General features: G+C 37.8%; 3 protein-coding genes across 3 annotated transcripts in view; all 3 read left to right on the top strand.

Moving 5' to 3' along the window:
• The window catches only part of LOC133651773 (ras association domain-containing protein 1-like), a 45,094-nt gene extending 39,035 nt beyond the window's left edge, over nucleotides 1–6,059 (top strand). The window contains exon 8 of the mRNA XM_062049894.1: nucleotides 6,040–6,059. The gene's annotated coding sequence lies outside the window, so the exon portion shown is untranslated. The remainder of the gene's footprint in view (nucleotides 1–6,039) is intronic.
• A 3,851-nt stretch (nucleotides 6,060–9,910) lies between these two features.
• hyal2a (hyaluronidase 2a) lies at nucleotides 9,911–17,291 on the top strand. Its single transcript, XM_062049881.1, is given in 5 exon segments — nucleotides 9,911–10,063; nucleotides 10,825–11,776; nucleotides 13,789–13,878; nucleotides 16,376–16,504; nucleotides 16,506–17,291. Coding segments are annotated over 4 exon segments (1,404 nt in total). The 5' UTR covers nucleotides 9,911–10,063; nucleotides 10,825–10,867; the 3' UTR covers nucleotides 16,782–17,291.
• Nucleotides 17,292–21,976: 4,685 nt separating this feature from the next.
• On the top strand, nucleotides 21,977–23,654 carry hyal1 (hyaluronidase 1). Its single transcript, XM_062067652.1, has 3 exons — nucleotides 21,977–22,891; nucleotides 22,951–23,040; nucleotides 23,113–23,654. Exons 1-3 carry the CDS (start codon nucleotides 22,022–22,024, stop codon nucleotides 23,443–23,445), a joined length of 1,293 nt encoding a protein of 430 aa, XP_061923636.1. The 5' UTR covers nucleotides 21,977–22,021; the 3' UTR covers nucleotides 23,446–23,654.
• The last annotated feature ends 320 nt before the right edge of the window (nucleotides 23,655–23,974 follow it).

Here is a 23,974-nt window from a genome sequence, read left to right as displayed (position 1 = left end):
CAAATCTTAATAAAATATATGGATTTTTTTTTAACCTTTATGGCTCCCGGGGACTATAAAGGTTCTCAGTCATTAAACTGTTAAAAATAAGTCAAATTATTATTATTTTTTTTTATTTAACGCTTACAGTAAATCTCTATATCAACTTGAGGTTGATATAAAGTAAAAAAAAAAAAAAGGTTTTCTGTCAAAGACAACTTTGTTTTTTATAGTAAAACTGACATTTTATTTAATATTTTTGAGTAATCACAGTGAAAAGTTAAATAAAATCCTACTAAATATATTTGGGATCCAAAAGGTCCCCCACTCATAAAGTGGTACATTTTTATTAGTTTCTTTTTACTTTTAACACTTAAATTACGAGATCAACTTCAGATATATCTGTCGATTTTACGTTTTAACTATTATTTTGTTTGTTTTATGCTCTTTTGTCAAATAAAACTTTGATGTTTTTATATGGCAACCACACAATATATGCAATATTTTTTCCTCATAAAATTTTTTAAAGTGATATTTTTTAAGTAATGATTCATTATAACATAGATTTTTAGTGTTTTTTTTTTTTTTTAGCAATGGAAAAAAATATATATATACAAAGACAAAAGAAAAAAAACAGCCTGCATGGCAGCTTTGTGTCAACATTGCAACTTTTTCTTGTTAGATTTCACCTCATTCACTTTTTTTAAATGTTTTTTAAAATTTTTACAATATTATCAATTTTGCAATTTTTGCAGAATGTGTGGCGGGCCGGTAAACAATTAGCTGCGGGCCGCAAATGGCCCCCGTGCCGCACTTTGGACACCCCTGCTGTAGGAGAACAAACATGACACAAACCTCCCTAATTGTTATAAAGCACACTGTTTATATTAAACATGCTTCGCTGATTCGAGTATTTGGCGACCGCCGTTTTGTCCTACTAATTTTGGCGGTCCTTGAACTTTACATGTACAACTTTCTCCGACTTTCTAGGACCTGTTTTATGCCACTTCTTTTTCTGTCTCATTTTGTCCATCAAACTTTTAATGTTGTGCGCGAAGGCACAAAGGTGAGTTTTATTGATGTTATTAACTTGTGTGGAGTGCTAATCGGGCATATTTGGTCACTGCATGACTGCAAGCTAATCGATGCTAACATGCTATTTAGGCTAGCTATATGTACATATTGCATCATTATGCCTCATTTGTAAGTATATTTGAGGTCATTTAGTTTCCTTTAAGTCATCTTAATTCAATTTATATCTCATGACACACTATCTGTATGTAATATGGCTTTTAATTTTTTGTGGCTCCAGACAGATTTGTTTTTGTATTTTTGGTCCAATATGGCTCCTTCAACATTTTGGGTTGCTGACCCCTGGCCTAGAAGATGATATTCAAATAAATAAAATAAATAAATAATCAAAAACATGACAGCCTGCAGCCAGGGCGGTTGTATAGGGGGAAAAGTGATGACAATTCGAAGAACCCACAGCCGTTGCCTCCATGACAAAATTATAATGCATACACTGAAGTAATATATATTCATTCAAATGAAGCTGAATTAATAAACAAAGCCACAAGTCATACAATATTCTAATTTAATTAATTCAACAATCTCTTGGCCCCTCCCTAAAAATGGTTTGGTCCAAATCGCAGTTCGTTCATCCTGCCCTAGTTCCTCATTGCAATTAAGTGACTGCGAGCGAACTCCAGCAGGGTTAGGATGTTCCCCAAAAAGAGTTGGGAAGGAGGCCAGGAGTAGAAGCAACACCGCAGGGGCCCAGGACATTAAAAACTTTATTTCTAAAAGGTGAGCAACGTTCCGCTCTGCGCTTCTGAAGTTACGCACTGGTCAGTGGCCTTGTGGTTAGAGTGGTTAGAGACTGGGAGGTCGTGAGTTCAAACCCAGGCCGAGTCATACCAAAGACTATAAAAATGGGACCCATTGCCTCCCTGCTTGGCACTCAGCTTCAAGGGTTGGAATTGGGGGTTAAATCACCAAATGATTCCAGAGCGCGGCCACCGCTGCTGCTCACTGCTCCCCTCAACTCCCAGGGGGTGGAACAAGGGGATGGGTCAAATGCAGAGGACAAATTTCACCACACCTAGTGTGTGCGTGTGACTAACTCATGCGTCCTCTGCGCACAGCAAATAATATGGAGCGCACAAAATCAAATCCAATCGGAACTTTTGACAAAATAAACTCATAACATTTTTTCTGTAGGATTTTGCAATGCAACTATGTGAGCGACAGGTGACACCAAGCGGCCCTAACAGGTAAAACAATGTTCATCAACACTGTTCAATTATTGTAACGTCTGTCGAGACGCTTTAAGGAGAACATGAATTCAATCGAGCACTTCATCGAGCAAAACTGTTTGTTTGGCTGTAACTACACCAAAAACATTAGTAAAAAACTTATATCTGGCAAAACTGGGCATTTTTATGAACCCACTAGCTACGGAAGCTAGCTCTCCAATTAGCTTAAGAGACTACATTAGTCCATGGTAACGTCGTGGTGAATTTACTGGGGAATTTGTGAAACTGAGACAATACAAAAAGAATGCCATAGTAAGTTGATAATATTAACACAAACATTCGTAAACGTGTTATCTTATTAGCTAATGCTAACAACGCTTGCTTGAGTACATTACAATAGCACGTACAAATAAGCATGAAAACACCCCTACAGACATCACACGGAAAGGTTTAGTAAGTATAAATAGTTTTAAGTATACTGTAATACTTACAAACATTGCTCAGAGTGATGAAGGAAGAATCCATAAGAGTAGAAACGCTATGGACAACTAAAAGACGCAACGGCACCTTTACTTCCTGTTGAAAGCTCTAACAAAAGGGCACTGAAGCACCTGCAGTGAGCAAACTCGTCCAGAAGATGGTGCTATAGCACAAACAACAATACACCTTATCAGGGTCTTTTTTTTTTTTTTTGAACTATTTGCATTATTGCCGTCAGCCAAGAAAAATCTATTTTATAAGCTGCAGGATCCAAAGCGTCGGAACAAAGTAGCGACTTATAGTCCGGTATTTATGGTAATGTCTAAACATTTATCCATGCAAATATGGAGAAGCTGCTGATGGTGTGTTTGACGGAGAAGGAGCTACTTTAGAGGTCCACTGTCCAAGGTGAATGCAGTACAATATTATTACATTACTTAAAACTACTGTACTTGTTTGTACTGCATCAAATTGTATTGTTAGTACTGTATATAATGTGTATTATCTAAAAGTTTGTTTTTATCTTTTAAAAGGCACGATACATGTTAAAATTGTGATCTTTTGCGGGGCCAATTATTCACTTAATTGATTTTGATTTATTTCAGTGGGAGATGCTGTTTCGTAATTTGAGTTTTTTCAGGTAGGAACTGCGTCACAGAAGCAGTTAAACTGGTAAACTAATGCTTCAATCTGCCGAAGAGGAATTTATGGTGCATTATTCTAGCCTCAAAGTGAAGGTGGTCGGTTATCCTCCCACTTTTCCCTGCCATTGTTTGGACTTCCTGTCTGCCCCTGACTTGTGCTGGTGTCATGTTCAGGAAGAAAGAGTTTAAAGGACGACCATGAGGGAAAGCAGACCAGTTCTTTGTTCCCATTGTCCCCCCCACACACCCCCCGCCCTGCTTTTGCCATTTACTGGCTCTGAGCGAGGAGACCCCCGTGACACCAAAAGGTGAGTCAGCAAACATTTTTGTCAAACAAACAGCGGAAAACGTCTCACTTCCACCTCGCTGCCGTCATGGGGTGCTAACAAGTCCTGTCGGGAGCTTTTCTCCGCACAAACGTGCATGACTTTTAAAAGTTTAACATCTTATAAGTTACCTGTGTTTTATAGAGCACAAAGAAGTAGATAATATCGGTGTTAACCCACTAAAACCAGTGTATCAACACAATACAATTAGTATTTTAACGCAGTATAACCAGTATGTTAACCCACCGTATGTTTTAAACCAGTAGAACTACTATGTTTAACCACTATATTAACCAATATACTGTATGTTTGAATCCAATATAACCAGTATATTAACCCAATATAACCAGTATGTTAACCCAGTATATGTTTGAATCCAATACAAACAGTATGTTGATCCAGTACAACCAGTATGTTAATCCAGTAAGACCAGTATGTTAACTCAGTATAACCAATATGTTAACCCAGTATGTCTTTTAGGCCAGTACAGCCAGTATGTTAACACAGTATAACCGGAATGTAAACCCAGTATATGATTGAGTCCAATACAACCATTATGTTATTTCAGTATAACCATTGTGTAAACCCAGTATGTGTTTTAACTCAGTACAAGCAGTATGTTAACCGAGTCTAACCGGTAATATTAACCAGTACGTTAACAAGTATAATTTCCCCCGGGCATCAATAAAGTTTGTTTAAGTCTAAGCAGTACATCAACACAATATAACTAGTATTTTAACACAGTATAACCAGTATGTTTACCCAGCATATGTTTTAAACCAGTAGAACTAGTATGTTTAACCACTATATTAACCAATATATGTTTGAATCCAGTATAACCAGTACATTAACCCAATATAACTAGTATGTTAACCCAGTATATGTTTGAATCCAATACAAATAGTATGTTGATCCAGTATAACCAGTATGTTAACTCAGTTTAACCAATATGTTAATCCTGTATATCTTTTAGGCCAGTACAGCCAGTATGTTAACACAGTATAACCGAAATGTAAACCCAGTATATGATTGAGTCCAATACAACCATTTTGTTAATCCAGTATAACCGTAAACCCAGTATGTGTTTTAACTCAGTACAAGCAGTATGTTAACCGAGTCTAACCAGTAATATTAACCTATTAAACCCAGTATGTTAACCAGTATGATTTCCCTGGGCATCAATAAAGTTGGTCTAAGTCTAAGCAGTATATCAACACAATATAACTAGTATTTTAACGCAGTATAACCAGTATGTTAACCCAGCATATGTTTTAAACCAGTAGAACTAGTATGTTTAACCACTATATTAACCAATATATGTTTGAATCCAGTATAACCAGTACATTAACCCAATATAACCAGTAAATTAACCCAGTATATGTTTGAATCCAATACAAACAGTATGTTGATCCAGTATAACCAGTACTTTAACTCAGTATAACCAATATGTTAATCCAGTATGTCTTTTAGGCCAGTACAGCCAGTATGTTAACACAGTATAACCGGAATGTAAACCCAGTATATGATTGAGTCCAATACAACCATTTTGTAATTCCAGTATAACCATTGTGTAAACGCAGTATGTGTTTTAACTCAGTACAAGCAGTATGTTAACCGAGTCTAACCAGTAATATTAACCGATTAAACCCAGTATGTTAACCAGGACGTTAACAAGTATAATTTCTCTTGGGCATCAATAAAGTTTGTCTAAGTCTAAGCAGTATATCAACACAAAATAACTAGTATTTTAACGCAGTATAACCAGTATGTTAACCCAGCATATGTTTTAAACCAGTAGAACTAGTATGTTTAACCACTATATTAACCAATATATGTTTGAATCCAGTATAACCAGTACATTAACCCAATATAACCAGTATGTTAACCCAGTATATGTTTCAATCCTATACAAACAGTATGTTGATCCAGTATAACCAGTATGTCAGTATAACCAATATGTTAATCCAGTATATCTTTTAGGCCAGTACAGCCAGTATGTTAACACAGTATAACTGGAATGTAAACCCAGTATATGATTGAGTCCAATACAACAATTATGTTAATCCAGAATAACCGTAAACCCAGTATGTGTTTTAACTCAGTACAAGCCGTATGTTAACCGAGTCTAACCGGTAATATTAACCCATTAAAACCAGTATGTTAACCAGTGCGTTAACAAGTATAATTTCTCTTGGGCATCAATAAAGTTTGTCTAAGTCTAAGCAGTATGTTAACCCAGTTTAACCAGTATGTTAACCCAGGATATGTTTTAACACAGTATAAGCAGTCTGTAAATATCCCATAGACATGCACCTGGGGATAGGTTGATTGGCATCACTAAATTGGCCCTAGTGTGTGAATGTTGTCTGTCAATGTGTGTTGGATGGCCTCATGGCCTTCATTCCTCAAACTGTGAAAACACGTTGACGCTTTATCTGCCGTCTTTGGCAACACGGGCCTTGGCAACAAAGGCCCCGGGCACCAGAGACAGCAGATGCTCAATGCCTGCCAATAAGACAACAATAAATGCCGCGTTTAAGTATGGGCTCCAAGAAGAAGCCTATCACAAGTCTTGACGAAAAGCTGTGATTCTACGGCAATAAAGGAGTAGAAGGCAAAGTAGTCATTGAGTTGTGTAAAGCATTGATTGTGTCTGCTGCTCCTCTGATAAGACAAAAGTGTGTTTGTTGGTAGAAACTATGTTTGGACTCACATCGCTGTTCCTTCGCTACAAAGTCAGGCCTCCGGATGCTTCTTATGCCACTAATTGTAGATTGTAGAGCGACCATACAACACAGTAGCAATCACGACCTTCAAAACGCACGCGTTTCATGCTCAGAGGACATGAACATTTTTAGAACTCATCCTTACAAAATATCATAAATATACCTTAAAGCCTTGCAATAACTTGGTGATGTCACACACGAGACTTCAGCCAATCCTGCAATATTTCAAAGTAGCTTTCAGCAATTTGGACTTTTTCAATAATTTCAAATATGTCTCATATGTCCAACAATATTCATAATCCTAGATAACCAGGGGTATGTTTTACCATGTGTAGTGAAGCCTACCCCTGTGGCGTCAAAACAGTGGCAAAATCCGTGTGTGTAACAACCACTCTTTTTACAGTCGCGTGACCTCTGTTTGCGCTTGTGCGGTCTCTCTCATAGTGACGTACAATATTTGTAGTAAAAATGCATGACAGTTTGTGTAGTAAGAAGACATGAATATATTTGTAGTAAATATACATGATAATATTTGTAGTAAAATACATCATAGTATTTGTAGTAAAATACATAATAGTATTTGCAGTAAAGAAATATAGTATTTTTAGTAAAAATACATAATAATGTTTGTAGTAAAGATACATAATAGTATTTGTAGTAAAAATACATAATAGTATTTGTTGTAAAAATACATAATAGTATTTGTCGTAAAAATACATAATAGTATTTGTAGTAAAATACGTAATAGTATTTGCAGTAAAGGGGCATTTTAGTAGTTTTAGTAAAAATACATAATAGTATTTGCAGTAAAGAGACATAGTACTTTTTGTAAAAAATACATAATAGTATTTGTAGTAAAATACATAATAATATTTGTAGTAAAATACATAATAGTGTTTGCAGTAAAGAGACATTATAGTATTTGTAGTACAATTCATAATAGTATGTGCAGTAAAGAGGCATTATAGTATTTTTAGTAAAAATACATAATAGTATTTGCAGTAAAGAGACATAACAGTATTTGCAGTAAAGAGACATAGTACTTTTTGTAAAAAATACATAATAGTATTTGTAGTAAAATACATAATAATATTTGTAGTAAAATACATAATAGTGTTTGCAGTAAAGAGACATTATAGTATTTGTAGTACAATACATAATAGTATGTGCAGTAAAGAGGCATTATAGTATTTTTAGTAAAAATACATATTTGTAATAAAGATACATACTAGTATTTGCAGTAAAGAGACATTATAGTATTTGTAGTAAAGATACATAATAGTAGTTGCAGTAAAGAGACATTGTAGTATTTTTTAGTAAAAATACATAATTGTAGTAAAAATACATAATAGTATTTGTAGTAAAGATACATACTCATACTTTTAAGTATTATATATGTCCGCCCTGAGAACGGTAGGTTGAGAGTTCAAACCCCGGCCGAGTCATACCAAAGACTATAAAAATGGGACCCATTATTACCTCCCTGCATGGCACTCAGCATCAAGGGTTGGAATTGGGGGATAAATCACCAAAAATGATTCCCGGGCGCGGCCACCGCTGCTGCCCACTGCTACCCTCACCTCCCAGGGGGTGATCAAGGGTGATGGGTCAAATGCAGAGAATAATTTCGCCACACCTAGTGTGTGTGTGTGACAATCATTGGTACTTTAACTTTAACTTTTTTATATGTATTTATTGATTTTTTTATTTTTTACCACAAATACTATTGTGTATCTGTACTGCAAATACAATTATTTATTTTTACTACAAATACTATGTATTTTTCACTACAAATACTATGTATTTTTTACCACAAATACACAATTTACTACAAATATTATGTATTTTTACTAAAAACATATTTGTAGTAAAAATAAACATTTGTATTTTTACCATAAATACGATTGTGTATCTATACTACAAATACAATTATTTATTTTTTACTACAAATACTATGTATTTTTTACTAGAAATACACAATTTACTACAAATATTGTGTATTTTTTTACTAAAAACATATTTGTAGTAGAAATAATTTTTTTTAATTGTAGTACAGATACATAATAGTATTGTTGGTAAAATACATACCATACATGTAATAAAAAGAAAACGGTACTTGTAGTAAAATGACATATAGTATTCGTAGTAAAAATACGCAATAGTATTTGTAGTAAAAGGACTTGATAGTACTTGCAGTAAAGAGACATATAGTATTTGTAGTATAAATACCTTTTATTTGTTGTAAAATACATTGTAATTTTATTAAAATTACACAATAGTATTTGTAGTAATAAGACATATAGTATTGGTAGTAAATGCACATCTAGTATTTGTAGTAAACAAGATCTATAGTATTTGTATTAAAAATACATTATTGTAGTTGTAGTAAAAAATACATGAGAGTATTTTTAGTAGAGACATGCTAGTCTTTGTAGTAAAAATACATAATAGTACAGTATTTTTAGTACAAAATACATGACAGTATATGCGTAGTAAAAAGACATGTAGTAAAAATGTAATAAAGACACACGATAGTATTTGCAGTAAAAATACATATTACAGTATTTGTAGTAAAAATACATAATAGTATTGGTGTTTAAGAGACCTGATAGTATTTGTAGGAAAATACATAATTGTAATTGTAGTAAAAATATGTATTCATATTTGTTGTCAAAAGATTTGTAGTAAAAATATATGATAGTATTTGTAGTAAGAATCTGTAATAGTATTCGTGGTGAAAATACACAATATTATTTGTGGTAAAAATAAATGATAGTATATGTATTGAAGAGACATAGTATTTTCAGTAAAAAATACATATTATATTTGTTGTAAAAGATATGTAGTATTCATGATAGTATTTGTAGTGAAAAAAGACATGAAAATATTTGTAGTAAAAATGCATGATACTATTTGTAATAAAAATACACAATAGTATTTGTAGTAAAGAGACATATTGTATTTGTAGTACAATACATAGTATTTTAGTTAAACTACATAACAGTATTTTTTAGTAATAATTAGACATATAGTATTTGTAGTAAAAAGAGTAATTGTGTTTGTAGTAAAGATATATTACAGTATATGTAGTATAAGACGTACAGTATATGCATTAAAAGGACATAGTATTTGTAGCAAAAATAGTAACCGTGTATGTAGTAGTACATAGTGTACTTGATATTATTAGTGATGATTGCATTTGCTTTTATATTGAAAGTCACTTTGTGGATGAGCTCATTTGCTGCTTCTTCATAGGGGAGTTTAGAGGACTACGTTAAGTAAAAGTCACCAAAATTAAGGCAGGAAAGTCCCCAAATACACACAAGTACATGTATAATTACAGTTTAAATATGTTATAATACATTTTTGTGATTCATAAGCTATTTTTTAAATGAGATAATAGGACATTTTGTCCGTTATTCCCCCATGCTGGAATGGTAGCGGCCGAGTCGTTGGAGCTCCCAGCTCGCAGGGGGGCAGCTGCTGCTGTCTGCAGTCCGCCGGCACACGATGTGATCACTACTCAAACTTCTACTCCTGCTTCATTATTTCCCCGTTTTTACCGAGAAATATCTTCTTTTAATTCGAATAAACACAAACGCAGGATCGATTTAAGGCAGACCTGTGGGAATGCTTCTCTGACAGGAAAGGTAAGAAAGTTCGACTATTATTGCATTTTATATTTATTCACTTTTTAGGAATTAAATTCAACGAACAGTCAAAGGAAATAACTTTTATTCGATATAATCCTGTCAAAAAAGCTGATATTGCTAGTTTTTCATTGCCACTGTCATTTACTATTATTGTAGGTCAGTATTGTAGATAGATAGTACTTTATTGATTCCTTATGGAGGGTTCCCTCAGGAAAATTAAAATTCCAGCAGCAGTGTACAGAATTGAGATCGAACTTAAAAAGTAAATAATGGGGGTATAAATGGATATAAAATAGAAAATATAACAATAAGAATAAACATAAAAAGCAACAATAGGAATACAAATATAACAGTAAAAATAAGAATGTAACAAGAGAAACTATGCAGTAGTGACCATGTTATGAAAATGTATTGCACTGTTGTACTTAGTTTCCCAAATATTACCTCCAAGTACCCGGAGGGAATATGTGACAATAATATTCCATTTGAATTCAATAATTAAATAATTGATTTATGAAAGTGTATTTGTACAAATATGTTTCTCATATTATTTGATGGAGTACCACTAAACTGAGCCCACCTACTTGTGGCACAGTTGGATCTTTTTGTCAGGGAAATGATCCAATTAGAAACCACTTTCATTGTAATACCGAACAAACCAGCGTCATCATTGTTAAATAAAGTGAAGTTACAGTGTTAACAGATGTCATTGTGTGTGTGCCGGGCAGAAAAGTGACAGATATGTGTGCTACTTGTAGATCAGAGAGTGCCAGTCTATTGTGTCAGTAGCTGTCAGGAGACATGCGCTGGACTCTGCTGCTGATTGTTCTGCTGCGGGATGGACTGGCTGTTTTTCAACTGAAAGCCACAAGATGGCCGCTGTACTCCCAGAAGCCTCTGCTGCTAGCATGGAACGCCCCCACGGAGGACTGTTCCCCTCGCCATCGCGTCGCCCTTCCGCTGGAGCAGTTTCAGATTGTGGCCTCTCCCAACGAAGGCTTCGTTAGACAAAACCTGACCATCTTCTACAAGGCCCGTCTGGGTTTGTACCCCTACTTTGAGCCAGATGACACGCCTGTGAACGGGGGTCTCCCGCAGGTGTCCAGTCTCACTAAGCACATGGACAAGATGCCGGAGGGGGTGAAGAAGTACATACGAGAACCAGACGCCAAAGGCCTGGCGGTTATCGACTGGGAAGAATGGCGCCCCCTGTGGATACGCAACTGGGAAGCCAAGGACGTCTACAGGAGACTTTCCCGCGAACTGGTGCGCCAGAAGAACCCCACCTGGCCGCCTGAGATGGTGTCCAAAGTGGCCCAGCAGGAGTTCGAGATGTCGGCCAAGAAGTTCATGCTGGAGACGCTGAAGCGGGCCAAAAGCCTAAGACCCAATCAGCTGTGGGGGTTCTACTTGTTCCCGGACTGCTACAATCACGACTACAGGCGCACGCTGGAGAACTATACGGGGCGCTGCCCTGACGTGGAGGTGGCGCGAAATGAGCAGCTCAAGTGGCTGTGGACCGAGAGCACGGCCCTCTTCCCGTCCATCTACATTGGCACCGTGCTGCGCTCCTTGCCGTCCGGGCGCCAGTTTGTCAGAAACCGAGTCAAGGAAGGGATGCGCTTGGCATCGTCCGGCGACGGGCTGGCTCGGCCCGTCTTTGTGTACACGCGGCCGACGTACATCAACTCTCTGGAACAGCTGACAGAGGTGAGCGCACACGTGATCTCTCGGACACACAAGTGTCTTTTTTTTTCTTCCCCTCTGTGTGATCAGCGCCAGCGTCACGGACTTATCAGCAAGCACAGTCATTTCCTGGACGGATGGGTGGCGTTTCTTCAAGAACGCCGTGCTGACAGCTTCCTTTAGAGGGAGCAACCAACCAGGGCTGCTACTAAATGTCACACGGAGTCTCCGATTACCACGACTGATTAATCCTGTCTCTACCTGACTACTTGTGATTATTTAGGGTGACGCAAAATAGAGTGCAGTACTTGGCTGCAGCCAGCAGAGGTGCTGTTGATTCCGTCTCAACTAGTTTGCTGCCTAAAGAAGCCCCAACACAACGCCAGCTAACAACACCTTCTGGGAGCGATGTTCTGTTTTACACAGCACTGGCTTGGAAACAGGAGTCCAGAACATTCTTATCCAATGAAATTGATTAATTAAGTCGACCTAGGACATATAATCAGAAACCCATTCCTTGTTCGTGTTGGTGAATCTTGTTCAGTCCTGCGTATCCTCTTTGCTACATCATAGCAGAGGGACAACTCATTAAAATAGGGGGAAAACGCTCTATTGAGATATCTTGAGATTAATAAAAACTAACTTGTGCTGCCCTTTGAGACACTCGTGATTTAGGGCTATGTAAATAATCTTTGATTGATTGATTGATTGAACTTCATGTTTTCAGTATTCAGCTCCACCAACACAAGCAAACAAGTTTTGTGGTGTAAATCTTCAACTCACAATTCGATTCAGATTTTTGGGGAGACGATTTAATTCAGGGTTGGGGAGGAGATCTTGCCCCAAGTGGAGGAGTTCAAGTACCTCGGAGTCTTGTTCACGAGTGAGGGAAGAGTGGATCGTGAGATCGACAGGAGGATCGGTGCGGCGTCTTCAGTAATGCGGACACTGTATCGATCCGTTGTGGTGAAGAAGGAGCTGAGCCGTAAGGCAAAGCTCTCAATTTACCGGTCGATCTACGTTCCCATCCTCACCTATGGTCATGAGCTTTGGGTTATGACCGAAAGGACAAGATCACAGGTACAAGCGGCCGAAATGAGCTTCCTCCGCCGGGTGGCGGGGCTCTTCCTTAGAGATAGGGTGAGAAGCTCTGTCATCCGGGGGGAGCTCAAAGTAAAGCCGCTGCTCCTCCACATCGAGAGGAGCCAGATGAGGTGGTTCGGGCATCTGGTCAGGATGCCACCCGAACGCCTCCCGAGGGAGGTGTTTAGGGCACGTTCGACCGGTAGGAGGCCACGGGGAAGACCCAGGACACGTTGGGAAGACTATGTCTCCCGGCTGGCCTGGGAACGCCTCGGGATCCCCCGGGAAGAGCTAGACAAAGTGGCTGGGGAGAGGGAAGTCTGGGCTTCCCTGCTTAGGCTGCTGCCCCCGCGACCCAACCTCGGATAAGCGGAAGAAGATGGATGGATTTAATTCCGAATCGATTCTCGATTCAAACCGATTCTTGCAATGTATTATTTTGTACATAAATATAATGAAACAGGTTACAAGTTACAAAAGCTCCTCTTGGCGTATGACATATGCGTTCAGCAAATAAGCCCAGATATGGCCTGGTAAATATATTTAAAAAAATTGATTCTTTAAAGAAAAAAAAAATCTTGAAAATTAAGAATGCATTTAGAATCGGAATAAATAAGAATCATTATTCAGATGTGAATACATTTTTCCATTACCCCGATGTACTGAATCTGGCACAACACACAATTGAGACGGCACAGTTTGGATGTTTTGTCAGCCTTTTTAACTGTAAAATAAATACAGAATAAAGTATACTTGGTGTGAAACTGGTCTCACTACATTTACAAGAACAGAAAAAGCAATTTTTTCCACCAAGCTGTACAGTTTGGCCCATTCCTTTATCTTGCCGTATCATTCGCGACTGCGTGGTTACAGTACCCGAGGGGTGAAATTACACGCACTGCAGTCCACTTCTTGTCAACTCATCGCTTTCATTGTGACATTTTATTTTCCAGACTGACCTGGTGTCCACCATCGGCGAGAGCGTGGCTTTAGGGGCAGCAGGCATCATCCTGTGGGGAGACGTAGCCTACGCAAGCAACAAAGTGAGCCTCTATGACCAAGCATGTCGTGTTGTGTAAACGCCGAGTATTATGCGTTTATAAAAGACGAGTATGTCGTGTTGAGTAAATGATGTATATGACCCCGAAAGGGACAAGCGGTAGAAAATGGATTGATGGATGTCATGTTAAGTAAATAATGAGTATGTCGTGTTGAGTAATGACGAACATATCTCGTTGATTAAATGACGAGTATGTTGTGTGAGTAATGATGAGTTTGTCTTGAGTAAATAACGAGTGTGTTGTGTTTAATAAATGACAAGCATGTGGTGGTAAATGAATAACGAGAATGTTGTGTTGAGTGAAAGATGAATATGTTGTATTATTACGTTTTAAGTGTATGACGTGTTGAGTAAATGTCATGTTGGGCAACATGTTAAGTAAATGTAGTATTGAGTAAATGACAAGAATGTGGTGTTGAGTAAATGTCGTATTTACCAAATGACGTGTCGAGTTAACAAGAATGTAGTGTTGCCTAAAAGACACGTTGAGTAAATGTATGGAATAAATGACTTGTTGAGTAAAGGACGAGAATGTTGTGTTGAGTAAATGTTGTGTTTAGTAAATGAAACTTCATGACTTTGAAGGCAGCTGCTCCAGTCCAGTGTTGTCGTGTGTGTGCTTGTTTCATCGCCTTTCTTTCTCCTCTGGGCGACACTTCAAAGTTAGCAGCTGCAGTCCCATGGATGGACGTCATATTCTGTTCTGCTGCCTTAACCCTTCACACCCTTTAAAAATCAAATGACTGTTTTTAACATAGAAAAATGATTGATTATTTTTTTTAAATTTTACCACATTAGATTTTCGAACTACTTCAGACCAAACCACATATATATTTGTTTGAAACACTTGTGTATCTCTCTCTCTCTCTCTCTCTCTCTCTCTCTCTCTCTCTCTCTCTCTCTCTCTCTCTCTCTCTCTCTCTCTCTCTCTCTCTCTCTCTCTCTCTCTCTCTCTCTCTCTCTCTCTCTATATATATATAGATAGATAGTACTTTATTGATTCCTTCAGGAGAGTTCCCTCAGGAAAATTAAAATATATATATATATATATATATATATATATATATATATATATATATATATATATATATATATATATATATATATATATATATATATATATATATATATATGTATATGTATAAAATATATATATTTATATATATATTTATATATAATGTATGTATGTATATACATATACGTATGTATATACATATATGTATGTATATATATATTATACGGTAATTATATATATATATAGATATATATACAGTATATATACATAATGTGTATATATGTGTGTGTATACATATAATATATATATATATATATATATATATATATATATATATATATATATATATATATATATATATATACATATATATGTGTGTATATACATATATAATATGTGTATATACATATGTGTACATATACATATATTATGCTGTAATAATATATATATATATATATATATTATTATATATAAATGAGTTATACTTCAATAGCGTTTTTCTATCTTCAAGGTACTCAAAGTATATATATGTATATATATGTATGTATATTGTGTATGTGTGTGTGTGTGTGTGTGTATATATATATACAGTACATAGGGCAGCTGTGGCTACAAATGTAGCTTACCACCAGGTGTGAATGAATGATGGGTTCCCACTTATCTGTGAGCGCTTTGAGTATCTAATAATAGAAAAGCGCGATATAAAATCTAATCCATTCTTCTTATTATTATTTTATATATATATATATATATATATATAAAATAATCATAATTCTTCTTCTTATTATTTTATATATATATATATATATATATATATATATATATATATATATATATATATATATATATATATATATATATATATATATATATATATATATATATATATATATATATATATATATATATATATATATATATATATATATATATATGTGTGTGTGTATGCTTTGGAGCCCCTGTAAAAGAAAATAATGTTTATATTTATATATAAATATATTTTATATATATATATATATGTGTATGTCTATATATATGTATATACTGTATATATATATATGTAGGGGGAAAAAAGAAATTAATTGTAAAAAGAAAAGCCAAAGAAACAGAATATAAATAGAAGCTTTTTTTTCCCAAGTCAAATTAATTTAATCGATTATTTGTTGCAGCTCTAATAGTATTATACTATTATTATTAAGTTTGTTTTTAGCATTTTAATTATCAACATTTTCTTGGAACATTACAATTTTACTTCAACTTTATAATTTTTTAAAAATTTTTACTCTCTATTATCCTCTTTTGTATTGTTATAGTTCTAGAATATTCCTTCAGCTAATCTAAAGCAGTTCAAATTACCCTGGGGCTGCACATTGGACATCAATGTTATCCAATGGAAGGCCTTGCAGCCGAGCCTGTGCATAAATCCTTCCTGTCCTCAAGCGCTAACTCTTATTTCTCTTCTCAGACCACCTGCTCAGAGCTGGATGCTTATCTTCGGGGTCCTCTGGGCAAATACCTCCTCAACGTCTCCACGGCAGCAGAGTTATGCAGCCACAGCTTGTGCACTTCTCATGGGCGCTGTCTGCGCCGCGACCCCGGACTCCGATGTTTACTTGCACCTGAACCCTTTCACCCACAGCGTCCAGGCCAGCGCCGGCGGGAAGCTGACCGTCACGGTCCAGCCCGGCCAAGTGGAAGCGACGGGTTTTGCTGACAATTTTCAGTGCCAGTGCTACAGCGGCTTTGAGGGGGAGCGCTGCGAGAAGCAGGACCCTCAGTACCAGAAAGGGGCGGCCTATCGGGCGTCCGCATTGACACTGCCAGGTGTGATCTTGCTGCTTTTTTCTGTCAGCGTGTCGCACGTGCTGTAGACTTAGGTCCGGGTCAAGTGTCTTTCAAATGCTGTAAAAACAAAAAATTTGCAACACTGTGCAAGTTGGGGAAAAAAAGTTATTATTGTAACTTTTTCACATACTGCTGGAACAATGGAACATGGTGTTGCTCTCCCCAAAGTGTCAGATTCCCTTTCTCACAGCCAGGATGTTTATTGAGGGAAATGTGACGAATGAGTGCATGGATGTAGGTTGCCAAGCGACCACAACGGTTAAGAACATCCAGATATTTCTTTTTCCTCAGAGAAGAACATCCTGGTATTTCTTTTTCCTCACTATGATCTGAAAATTTGGATAGATTTTTTTTATGAAGGCCATGGCAGTATTTATTTGAATGTATTTTTCCATTCTAAAACATGACGACTACTACTTTACTACTCCTGTAAATTGTACTCTGTCGCTCCATTTATTCTTAAGAGAAACTGCATATTTTATCTGCAAGCACAACAGATGTAAAGGTGTCCTTTATAAATACATGATTTTACATGATTTTGTGTTTGTGTTCTGTGAAAAGCGCCATTATGAATGTATTGGTTTAGGTTGTGAGAACACAGTACATTATAGAGCCTTTGTAGCTTGCAGTGTAGGCCACTAGGGTGGGCGCTACTATCAGTTTTGTCCATGTTGTTTTTAAAAGGCTCCTTAACTTCTTCCCCCCTCCTCAAGGTAATTGCAGGTTGCTGTTAAACCAAGAGCTATTTTTTACTTCTAATTAGGGGGGACACATTATATCGGGAGGGTGAGTTTAGTGTGTGTACGTGGGTCTCTGTGTTTTTGTATGAAGACTATTGTTATGTGCAAAGTATATATGACCTGGTACACATTCGGTTTTCCCCTTGATATCTATAAAGAATGTGTGTCTGCCCCACTCCATATTTATGTAATGCAGCATACATTTTACTTAAATAAGGAAATGACTAAGTTTTTAAGCGGTCTGTCACTTTTAAAAAATCTCGACTAGTATTGTCTCCTTCGGATTGGCTGTGAGACATCCAGTAAGCGTCTTCTTATTGGGCTGTGCGAAAACAACACGTATTCTGATTGGTTGTAACACTTCCCCATCTGTTTTTTAACGCTTCCCCTTTTCTTGTTGATCATTTAGTCATGAGACTGATTTTTTGTGTTTTTTCCCCTCCGAGCATGTCTAAACTATAATCGACCAATTAATCCTTTTTTTGCGTTTTGAAGTCGGTAAGTGTGGCGGTTTTTAGCAAATAACCACAAGTTCACGTTTGTACTTTATTTGCTTGTTAAGAAATCATGTCTGGCAGTGCGGCTTCTCCACGACAGTGTTTTCTTATTAGAGAACTTTCGAGTAATAATGAGTGCTTAAAAAGTCAACATTGAATTTTTTCTGTCTTAAAAGTGGGTAGTTACGTGACTTGGTGTCCAAACATTTTGACTTGGGGGCCGCATTGGACTCTGCCTTGTTTATTTCTGTGACAACCTACTTAAAGTTTTGTAATCAACCACAATGATCAAGCAGCTTAAATGCACCAAACATGGATAAGTGTGGAGAGTGTAAAGCATTTTCCCATAATGCTTTCTAATGGATTTAAATGGGTGTAAATTTAGATTTTTTTTTATATGGTGATGGACTTTTTTTTTTTTAATATCCACAAATTTTTTTTTGATTTAGGAAGGTTGTTTGCATTTGGTCATATAAATAGGTGCTGCACATTCCAAACATGAAAAGTCTTTGACTAGGAAAAACTCATGTTGTCCACTATATTGTGTCAAAATAGCAGCATTTAAAATGTTGTACTTTTTTAAATGAATATAAGATTCCTTATTAAAACTCATGACGTCTCGCGGGCCAATTTGAAGACGCCGGGTGGGCCGCTTTTGGCCCGTGGGGCCGTAACTTTGGACACCCTTGGTCAAGAACAAAGTTACAACATACTAGATGAGGGCAATTCCTGAAGGAATTGTGATCGTTGAATTGAAATCCTGGATTTCTGCGATGAGGTGGCGACTTGTCCAGGGTGTACCCCGCCTTCCGCCCGATTTGTAGCTGAGATAGGCTCCAGCGCCCCCCGCGACCCCGACGGGAATAAGCGGTAGAAAATGGGATGGATGGAAATCCTGGATTTTTTTTTTTTTTTAGAATTATTTAAGTAGAGCACACAATTCCCAAACAGGCTGAATATTTTTGAAGTTAGAACAGTTTGAGTCAGATGAACAATGTGAGAATTGTGGAACTTTGAATGTCCCATTGATTTTCAATGGGAATTTCCAAAACATTTGGGGAATTTCGGGAAAAAGCGGGAATTTTTTTGAAAATGGTAAAAAACTTGAATGAGTTGAAATGATTGGGTTGTTGGGAATTTTTCAAATCGGTTAGAGAATTGTTGAAGTAGTAACATGTTGAGTTGGAGAATGGTATTACGGAATTCCTGGAATTTCGGGAAAACCGGGCATTTTTGGCAGTTCAAAAAACCACTTCAATCAATCAATAATCAATGTTTTATTTGTATAGCCCTAAATCACAAGTGTCTCAAAGGGCTGCACAAGCCACAACGACATCCTCGGTACAGAGCCCACATACGGGCAAGGAAAAACTCACCCCAGTGGGACGTCAATGTGAATGACTATGAGAAACCTTTGGAGAGGACCGCATATTGTGGGTAAACCCCCCCCCCCCCACCCCCCCCTCTAGGGGAGACCAAAAGCAATGGATGTCGAGTGGGTCTGACATAATATTGTGAAAGTCCAGTCCACAGCGGATCCAACACATCAGCGAAAGTCCAGTCCATAGTGGGGCCAGCAGGAAACCATTTTTTTTGTCCTAATTAAGAGGAATGTTTTGAGGGTGGAACGGTTGAAGTGGGGTTGAAAAATGTGGAAGGAGTAGCCACCAGAAAAAAAGGGTGGAAATAGGGCTTTGGGGAAAAGTATAGGAATTCTGGAAAATCCTGGAATTTTTTTGAACTTGGAAAAAAGGGTAGTTTGAATTCCCAGATGGTGGAATGTGTTGAATCGGTTGAAAAATGTGGAAATGGTGGAGGTTTGAAAAATGGCCAATTCATTTTGAATGGGGAAAAATGTCCCGGAAAACCTGGAATTATGGGAAATCTGTGAATTTTTGGAATTTGTCAAGGGAAAGCCCGCGATTCCAGAATAAGCTGAACAGTTTGAAGTTAGAACGGTTTGAATCGGGGGTGAAAAATGTGGAAGGTAGAGCGCGCCAAAATCTGGGAGAAGAAGAAGTTGATAATAAATAGATGGATTTTGGTGTAGAAAACCATATGTGTGAATACTTTAGAGCCAGTCGTCCCCGACCACCGGGCCGCGGCCCGGTAACCGGTCCGTGGATCGATTGGTACCGGGCCGCGACAAAAAAACCAAAAAACTTTTTATTTTTATTTTTAATTAAATCAACATAAAAAACACAAGATACACTTACAATTAGTGCACCACCCCAAAAAAACCTCCCTCCCCCTTTTACACTCATTCGCACAAAAGGGTTGTTTCTTTCTGTTATATTATAGTGTAGCAACAGCCTCTGCCAGGGGTATTTAGGCAATGTGTCACTTACCAAGAAAGGGCAATTTTAAACATGAATGTACATGAATACAACAGTTTACAGCCTGTTTTTTGTGAGATTTGATAGAGATAAAAGCATTTACTACATAAATGTGTTTTCTATGTAAGCTTTCAGAAAAACAAGTTGGTGATTAATGCTCCCTTTTAGCTTGATTCGGCAGCTTTCTTTTAACTGACGAGCTCGTATGGCGTCGGAGAAATTACGACGTCACAGGCAAAACAAGGAAGCTGGTACACAACATGAATTGGTGTATTAATAGTAACACCACATTGATACGTGTATCAATATTGTCATTGACAACACACCATGATACTTTCATTATTAGTGTCATTTACAACACAACATGAATACTTGCATTAATAGTGTTGTCAATAATAACACAACATTGATACTTGTAAGAATAGTGCCATTGACAACACAACATGAATAATTACTAGTTGCCGTCAATAACATAACATGAATACTTGTATTACATGCTTGTCAATAACAACACAACATGAATACTTGTATCAATAGTGTCATTGCCAACATAACATGAATACTTTTATTAATTGTAACACTACAGGGATGCTTGTATAAATACTGTCATTGACAATACATCAATGAAAAATGAATTAGTATAATCAATAACACAACATTAATACATGTATTAATAGTGTTATTGACAACACAACATAATAGTCATCAATAACAACATAACATGAATACTTGTATTAAAAGTGTCATGAATTGCGTTGCCAGTGAAAAGATTATCCACACAATTGATACAAATGTACAGCAGTGATGTAAGAATGTTAGTTTGTGCATGTTTAATTCAAATCAAGTTTAAAACTACCCTACTTGCATTTAGGTAAATAAAGACTTTTTACATTTAAACCCCCCCCCCCCCCAAAAAAAACAAAAAAAACAACAAACAAGGAAGCTGGTAGCAAACACTACAAAACCGAGGCTGGTAAATGCAAGTATAGGCCTTCTACTATCTTATTTTTTTAAACAACGGTTTGCAAAAGTATCTACTGATAACCTCTTATTATTCGACAACTACAACGCCCCCCGCGTAACCTGAGCGAACTACAAGGATCTGGCGAGAGTCAGTTACCCCCGCGACCCGAAAGGGACAAGCAGTAGAAAATGGATGGATACACTTAAAAAAAACAACTTGTATCCATCCACATCGTTCATTGTTCAAATTTGAGGCTGCCCTTTTCATCTCCAGTTACATTGCCCAAACTAAATAAGCTTGCATTTCATGCTAATACATCAATTGCTAGAATTTCTCAAAATAAGTTTTGCTATCTGAAATTGCACGTTATTTTAAAATATTTTTTACAACTCATAGTGTCGTAAATCTGTAGTAGCACTACAGAAAGTTATTTTGCCGCACGCATGCGCAAACGCATTGGCCCAATAACTTTTTTTTTTTAAGGCTTGAGAGGGGCTATCGTTTCCACAGCACATTGCTAAAACCAAAGTACTGTCATCTGGTCCCTTGATCTAGGATCTTTGACAAGCATTTTATGCAGTAGTTTTTAAAAAGCTTGAGAGTACTGCATTTTTCAAAGTTAGAATAATATTAAAAGGAGAAGTAAGCCCTTCTTGCTTTTTTAAAAATGGGGTAGTTTGTGATGCTGCCTTTCTCTTCCTAATAGGGATACGGCGTCTTCATCCTAACATGCTGCTGTTCCTCACTGTGATCAGCCATGTTTCCATGGCAACCTCATCTTCTTTCCTGCTGCCCTTCCGGACCGTATGGAACGCCCCCTCTGCTGACTGCCTTTCCAAGTACAACGTGGATCTTGACCTGGGAACGTTCAGCATCGGCCAGAACCAGAACCTAACCTTCATGGGTGAAAACATAACCATCTTTTATTCAGAGAAACTGGGTCTGTATCCCAGGTACAGCCAAGGGAAGGCGGTTTACGGAGGGGTGCCTCAGAACGCCAGTCTGGATGATCACCTGAGTGTTGCCAGAGAGAATATCAGTGCATGTATCCCTGACAAGGATTTCCAAGGCTTGGCTGTTGTGGACTGGGAGAGCTGGAGGCCTGTGTGGGAGAGAAACTGGGACACAAAGCAGGTGTACTGGGAAGGATCAAAAACCCTTGTCAGATCTAGGTATCCAAACTTGAAACCTGCACAGGTGGACGCTTTAGCCCAGGCAGACTTTGAGGCGGCGGCTAGAAAGTTCATGGAGGAGACGCTGAAACTGGGCCAGAAGGAGAGGCCGGGCGGATTGTGGGGTTTTTATGGCTTCCCCGACTGCTATAACTCTTACAAAAACACCAACTACTCAGGCAAGTGTTCGGCCGTGGAGTCTGGGAGGAACGACCAGCTGGCGTGGCTATGGAACGTCTCCTCCGCTCTCTATCCCGACATCTACCTAAGCTTGGCGCTGCGAGGCCTCGGCAAGGAGGTGTCGCTCTACGCTCATCACCGCGTCCTGGAGGCCATGAGGGTCGGCGCTCAGGCGTCTCGGTACGCCCGGCCCGTCATCCCCTACGCTTGCATCGTCTACACTTACTCGCTGGAGTTTCTCTCACAGGCAAGCGACAGGAAAAACACTTTGGAGTTTCCAGAAAGTCATTGTTTGGTCTCCCACAGGAGCATCTTATCTACACCATTGGAGAGAGTGCCGCCTTGGGATCTGCAGGGGTGGTGCTGTGGGGGAACAACAATTTATCCAGGTCTAAGGTACCACCAAACTCGCGGTCACATCCACACCTCCACAGTCTGCATGAAATAGAAATATTTTTTTCTTCTCAGGCAACTTGTGATGCCGTCAAGTGGTACGTCGATAACACTCTAGGTCCGTATCTGGTCAACGTCACCTCGGCCGCCATCCTCTGCAGCCAAGCCGTATGCTCCTCAAGGGGGAGGTGCGCCAGGAAGGACCCCAAGTCGCGGGTCTACCTCCATCTGGACCCCGCATGGTGGAAGGTGGTGGCCGCGAGGAAAGCAGAAGGCGGGCGGGGCTACGCCGTGATGGGACGTGTCAGCACACAGGAGGTAACGCGCATGAAGGCCCAGTTTGAGTGCAGGTGTTACCCAGGCTGGGCTGGGGAGCGCTGCTCCACACCCAACAACAGATACTTTTAGATTAGACTTTTATTTTATACTTTGACACAAGTCTTTTAGAATGTATGCATGCTTGCATGGGTTGCCATTGTAACATCGCCACATAAGCCAAGTGTGTAATCAAAATGCCTTTGAAGCAAGAATAAAACCAAATCCAACCTTTTTGAAAGGGAAATGAAAAGCTTTTATTGTGTAGTATTGTTGTCTATCAGCAGGGGGGGCAGTTATACAGCTAATGGGCGCTTCATGGATGTCAAATACTCTGCAGATTAAGTCAATACTTGCTCATTTTACAGCAATTACACACAATAAAAGGTCAAAAAAAAAGAAAAAAATTGCGACCTAGGCGGATTCAGTGGTGCTGTGAAAAATCTTGTATTATTTTTTCCTGTCACTTTGATTTTTTCAGTCATTTCCAACAGAAGACTCCCACTGTGTTCATTCCGCCTTTTTTGGATGGTTTTGAAAGTGAGGAGAATATTTATTTTTCTTGCTACAAAATGAATTTTGAAACAATTTGTCTTGTTTACAACTTAACCACTTAAAATTA

Source organism: Entelurus aequoreus, linkage group LG01, assembly GCF_033978785.1.
Source record: "Entelurus aequoreus isolate RoL-2023_Sb linkage group LG01, RoL_Eaeq_v1.1, whole genome shotgun sequence".
Lineage (NCBI taxonomy): Eukaryota > Metazoa > Chordata > Actinopteri > Syngnathiformes > Syngnathidae > Entelurus > Entelurus aequoreus.
This window is presented reverse-complemented; position numbering and strand designations above follow the sequence as displayed.

Bases quoted from the DNA above. Each gene is read 5' to 3' on its own strand.
- hyal1 (XM_062067652.1), top strand. From the start codon at position 22,022: ATGCTGCTGTTCCTCACTGTGATCAGCCATGTTTCCATGGCAACCTCA. The intron at 22,892-22,950 runs GCAAGCGACAGG...GGTCTCCCACAG, and splicing joins CGCTGGAGTTTCTCTCACAG to GAGCATCTTATCTACACCAT. The intron at 23,041-23,112 runs GTACCACCAAAC...TTTTCTTCTCAG, and splicing joins ACAATTTATCCAGGTCTAAG to GCAACTTGTGATGCCGTCAA.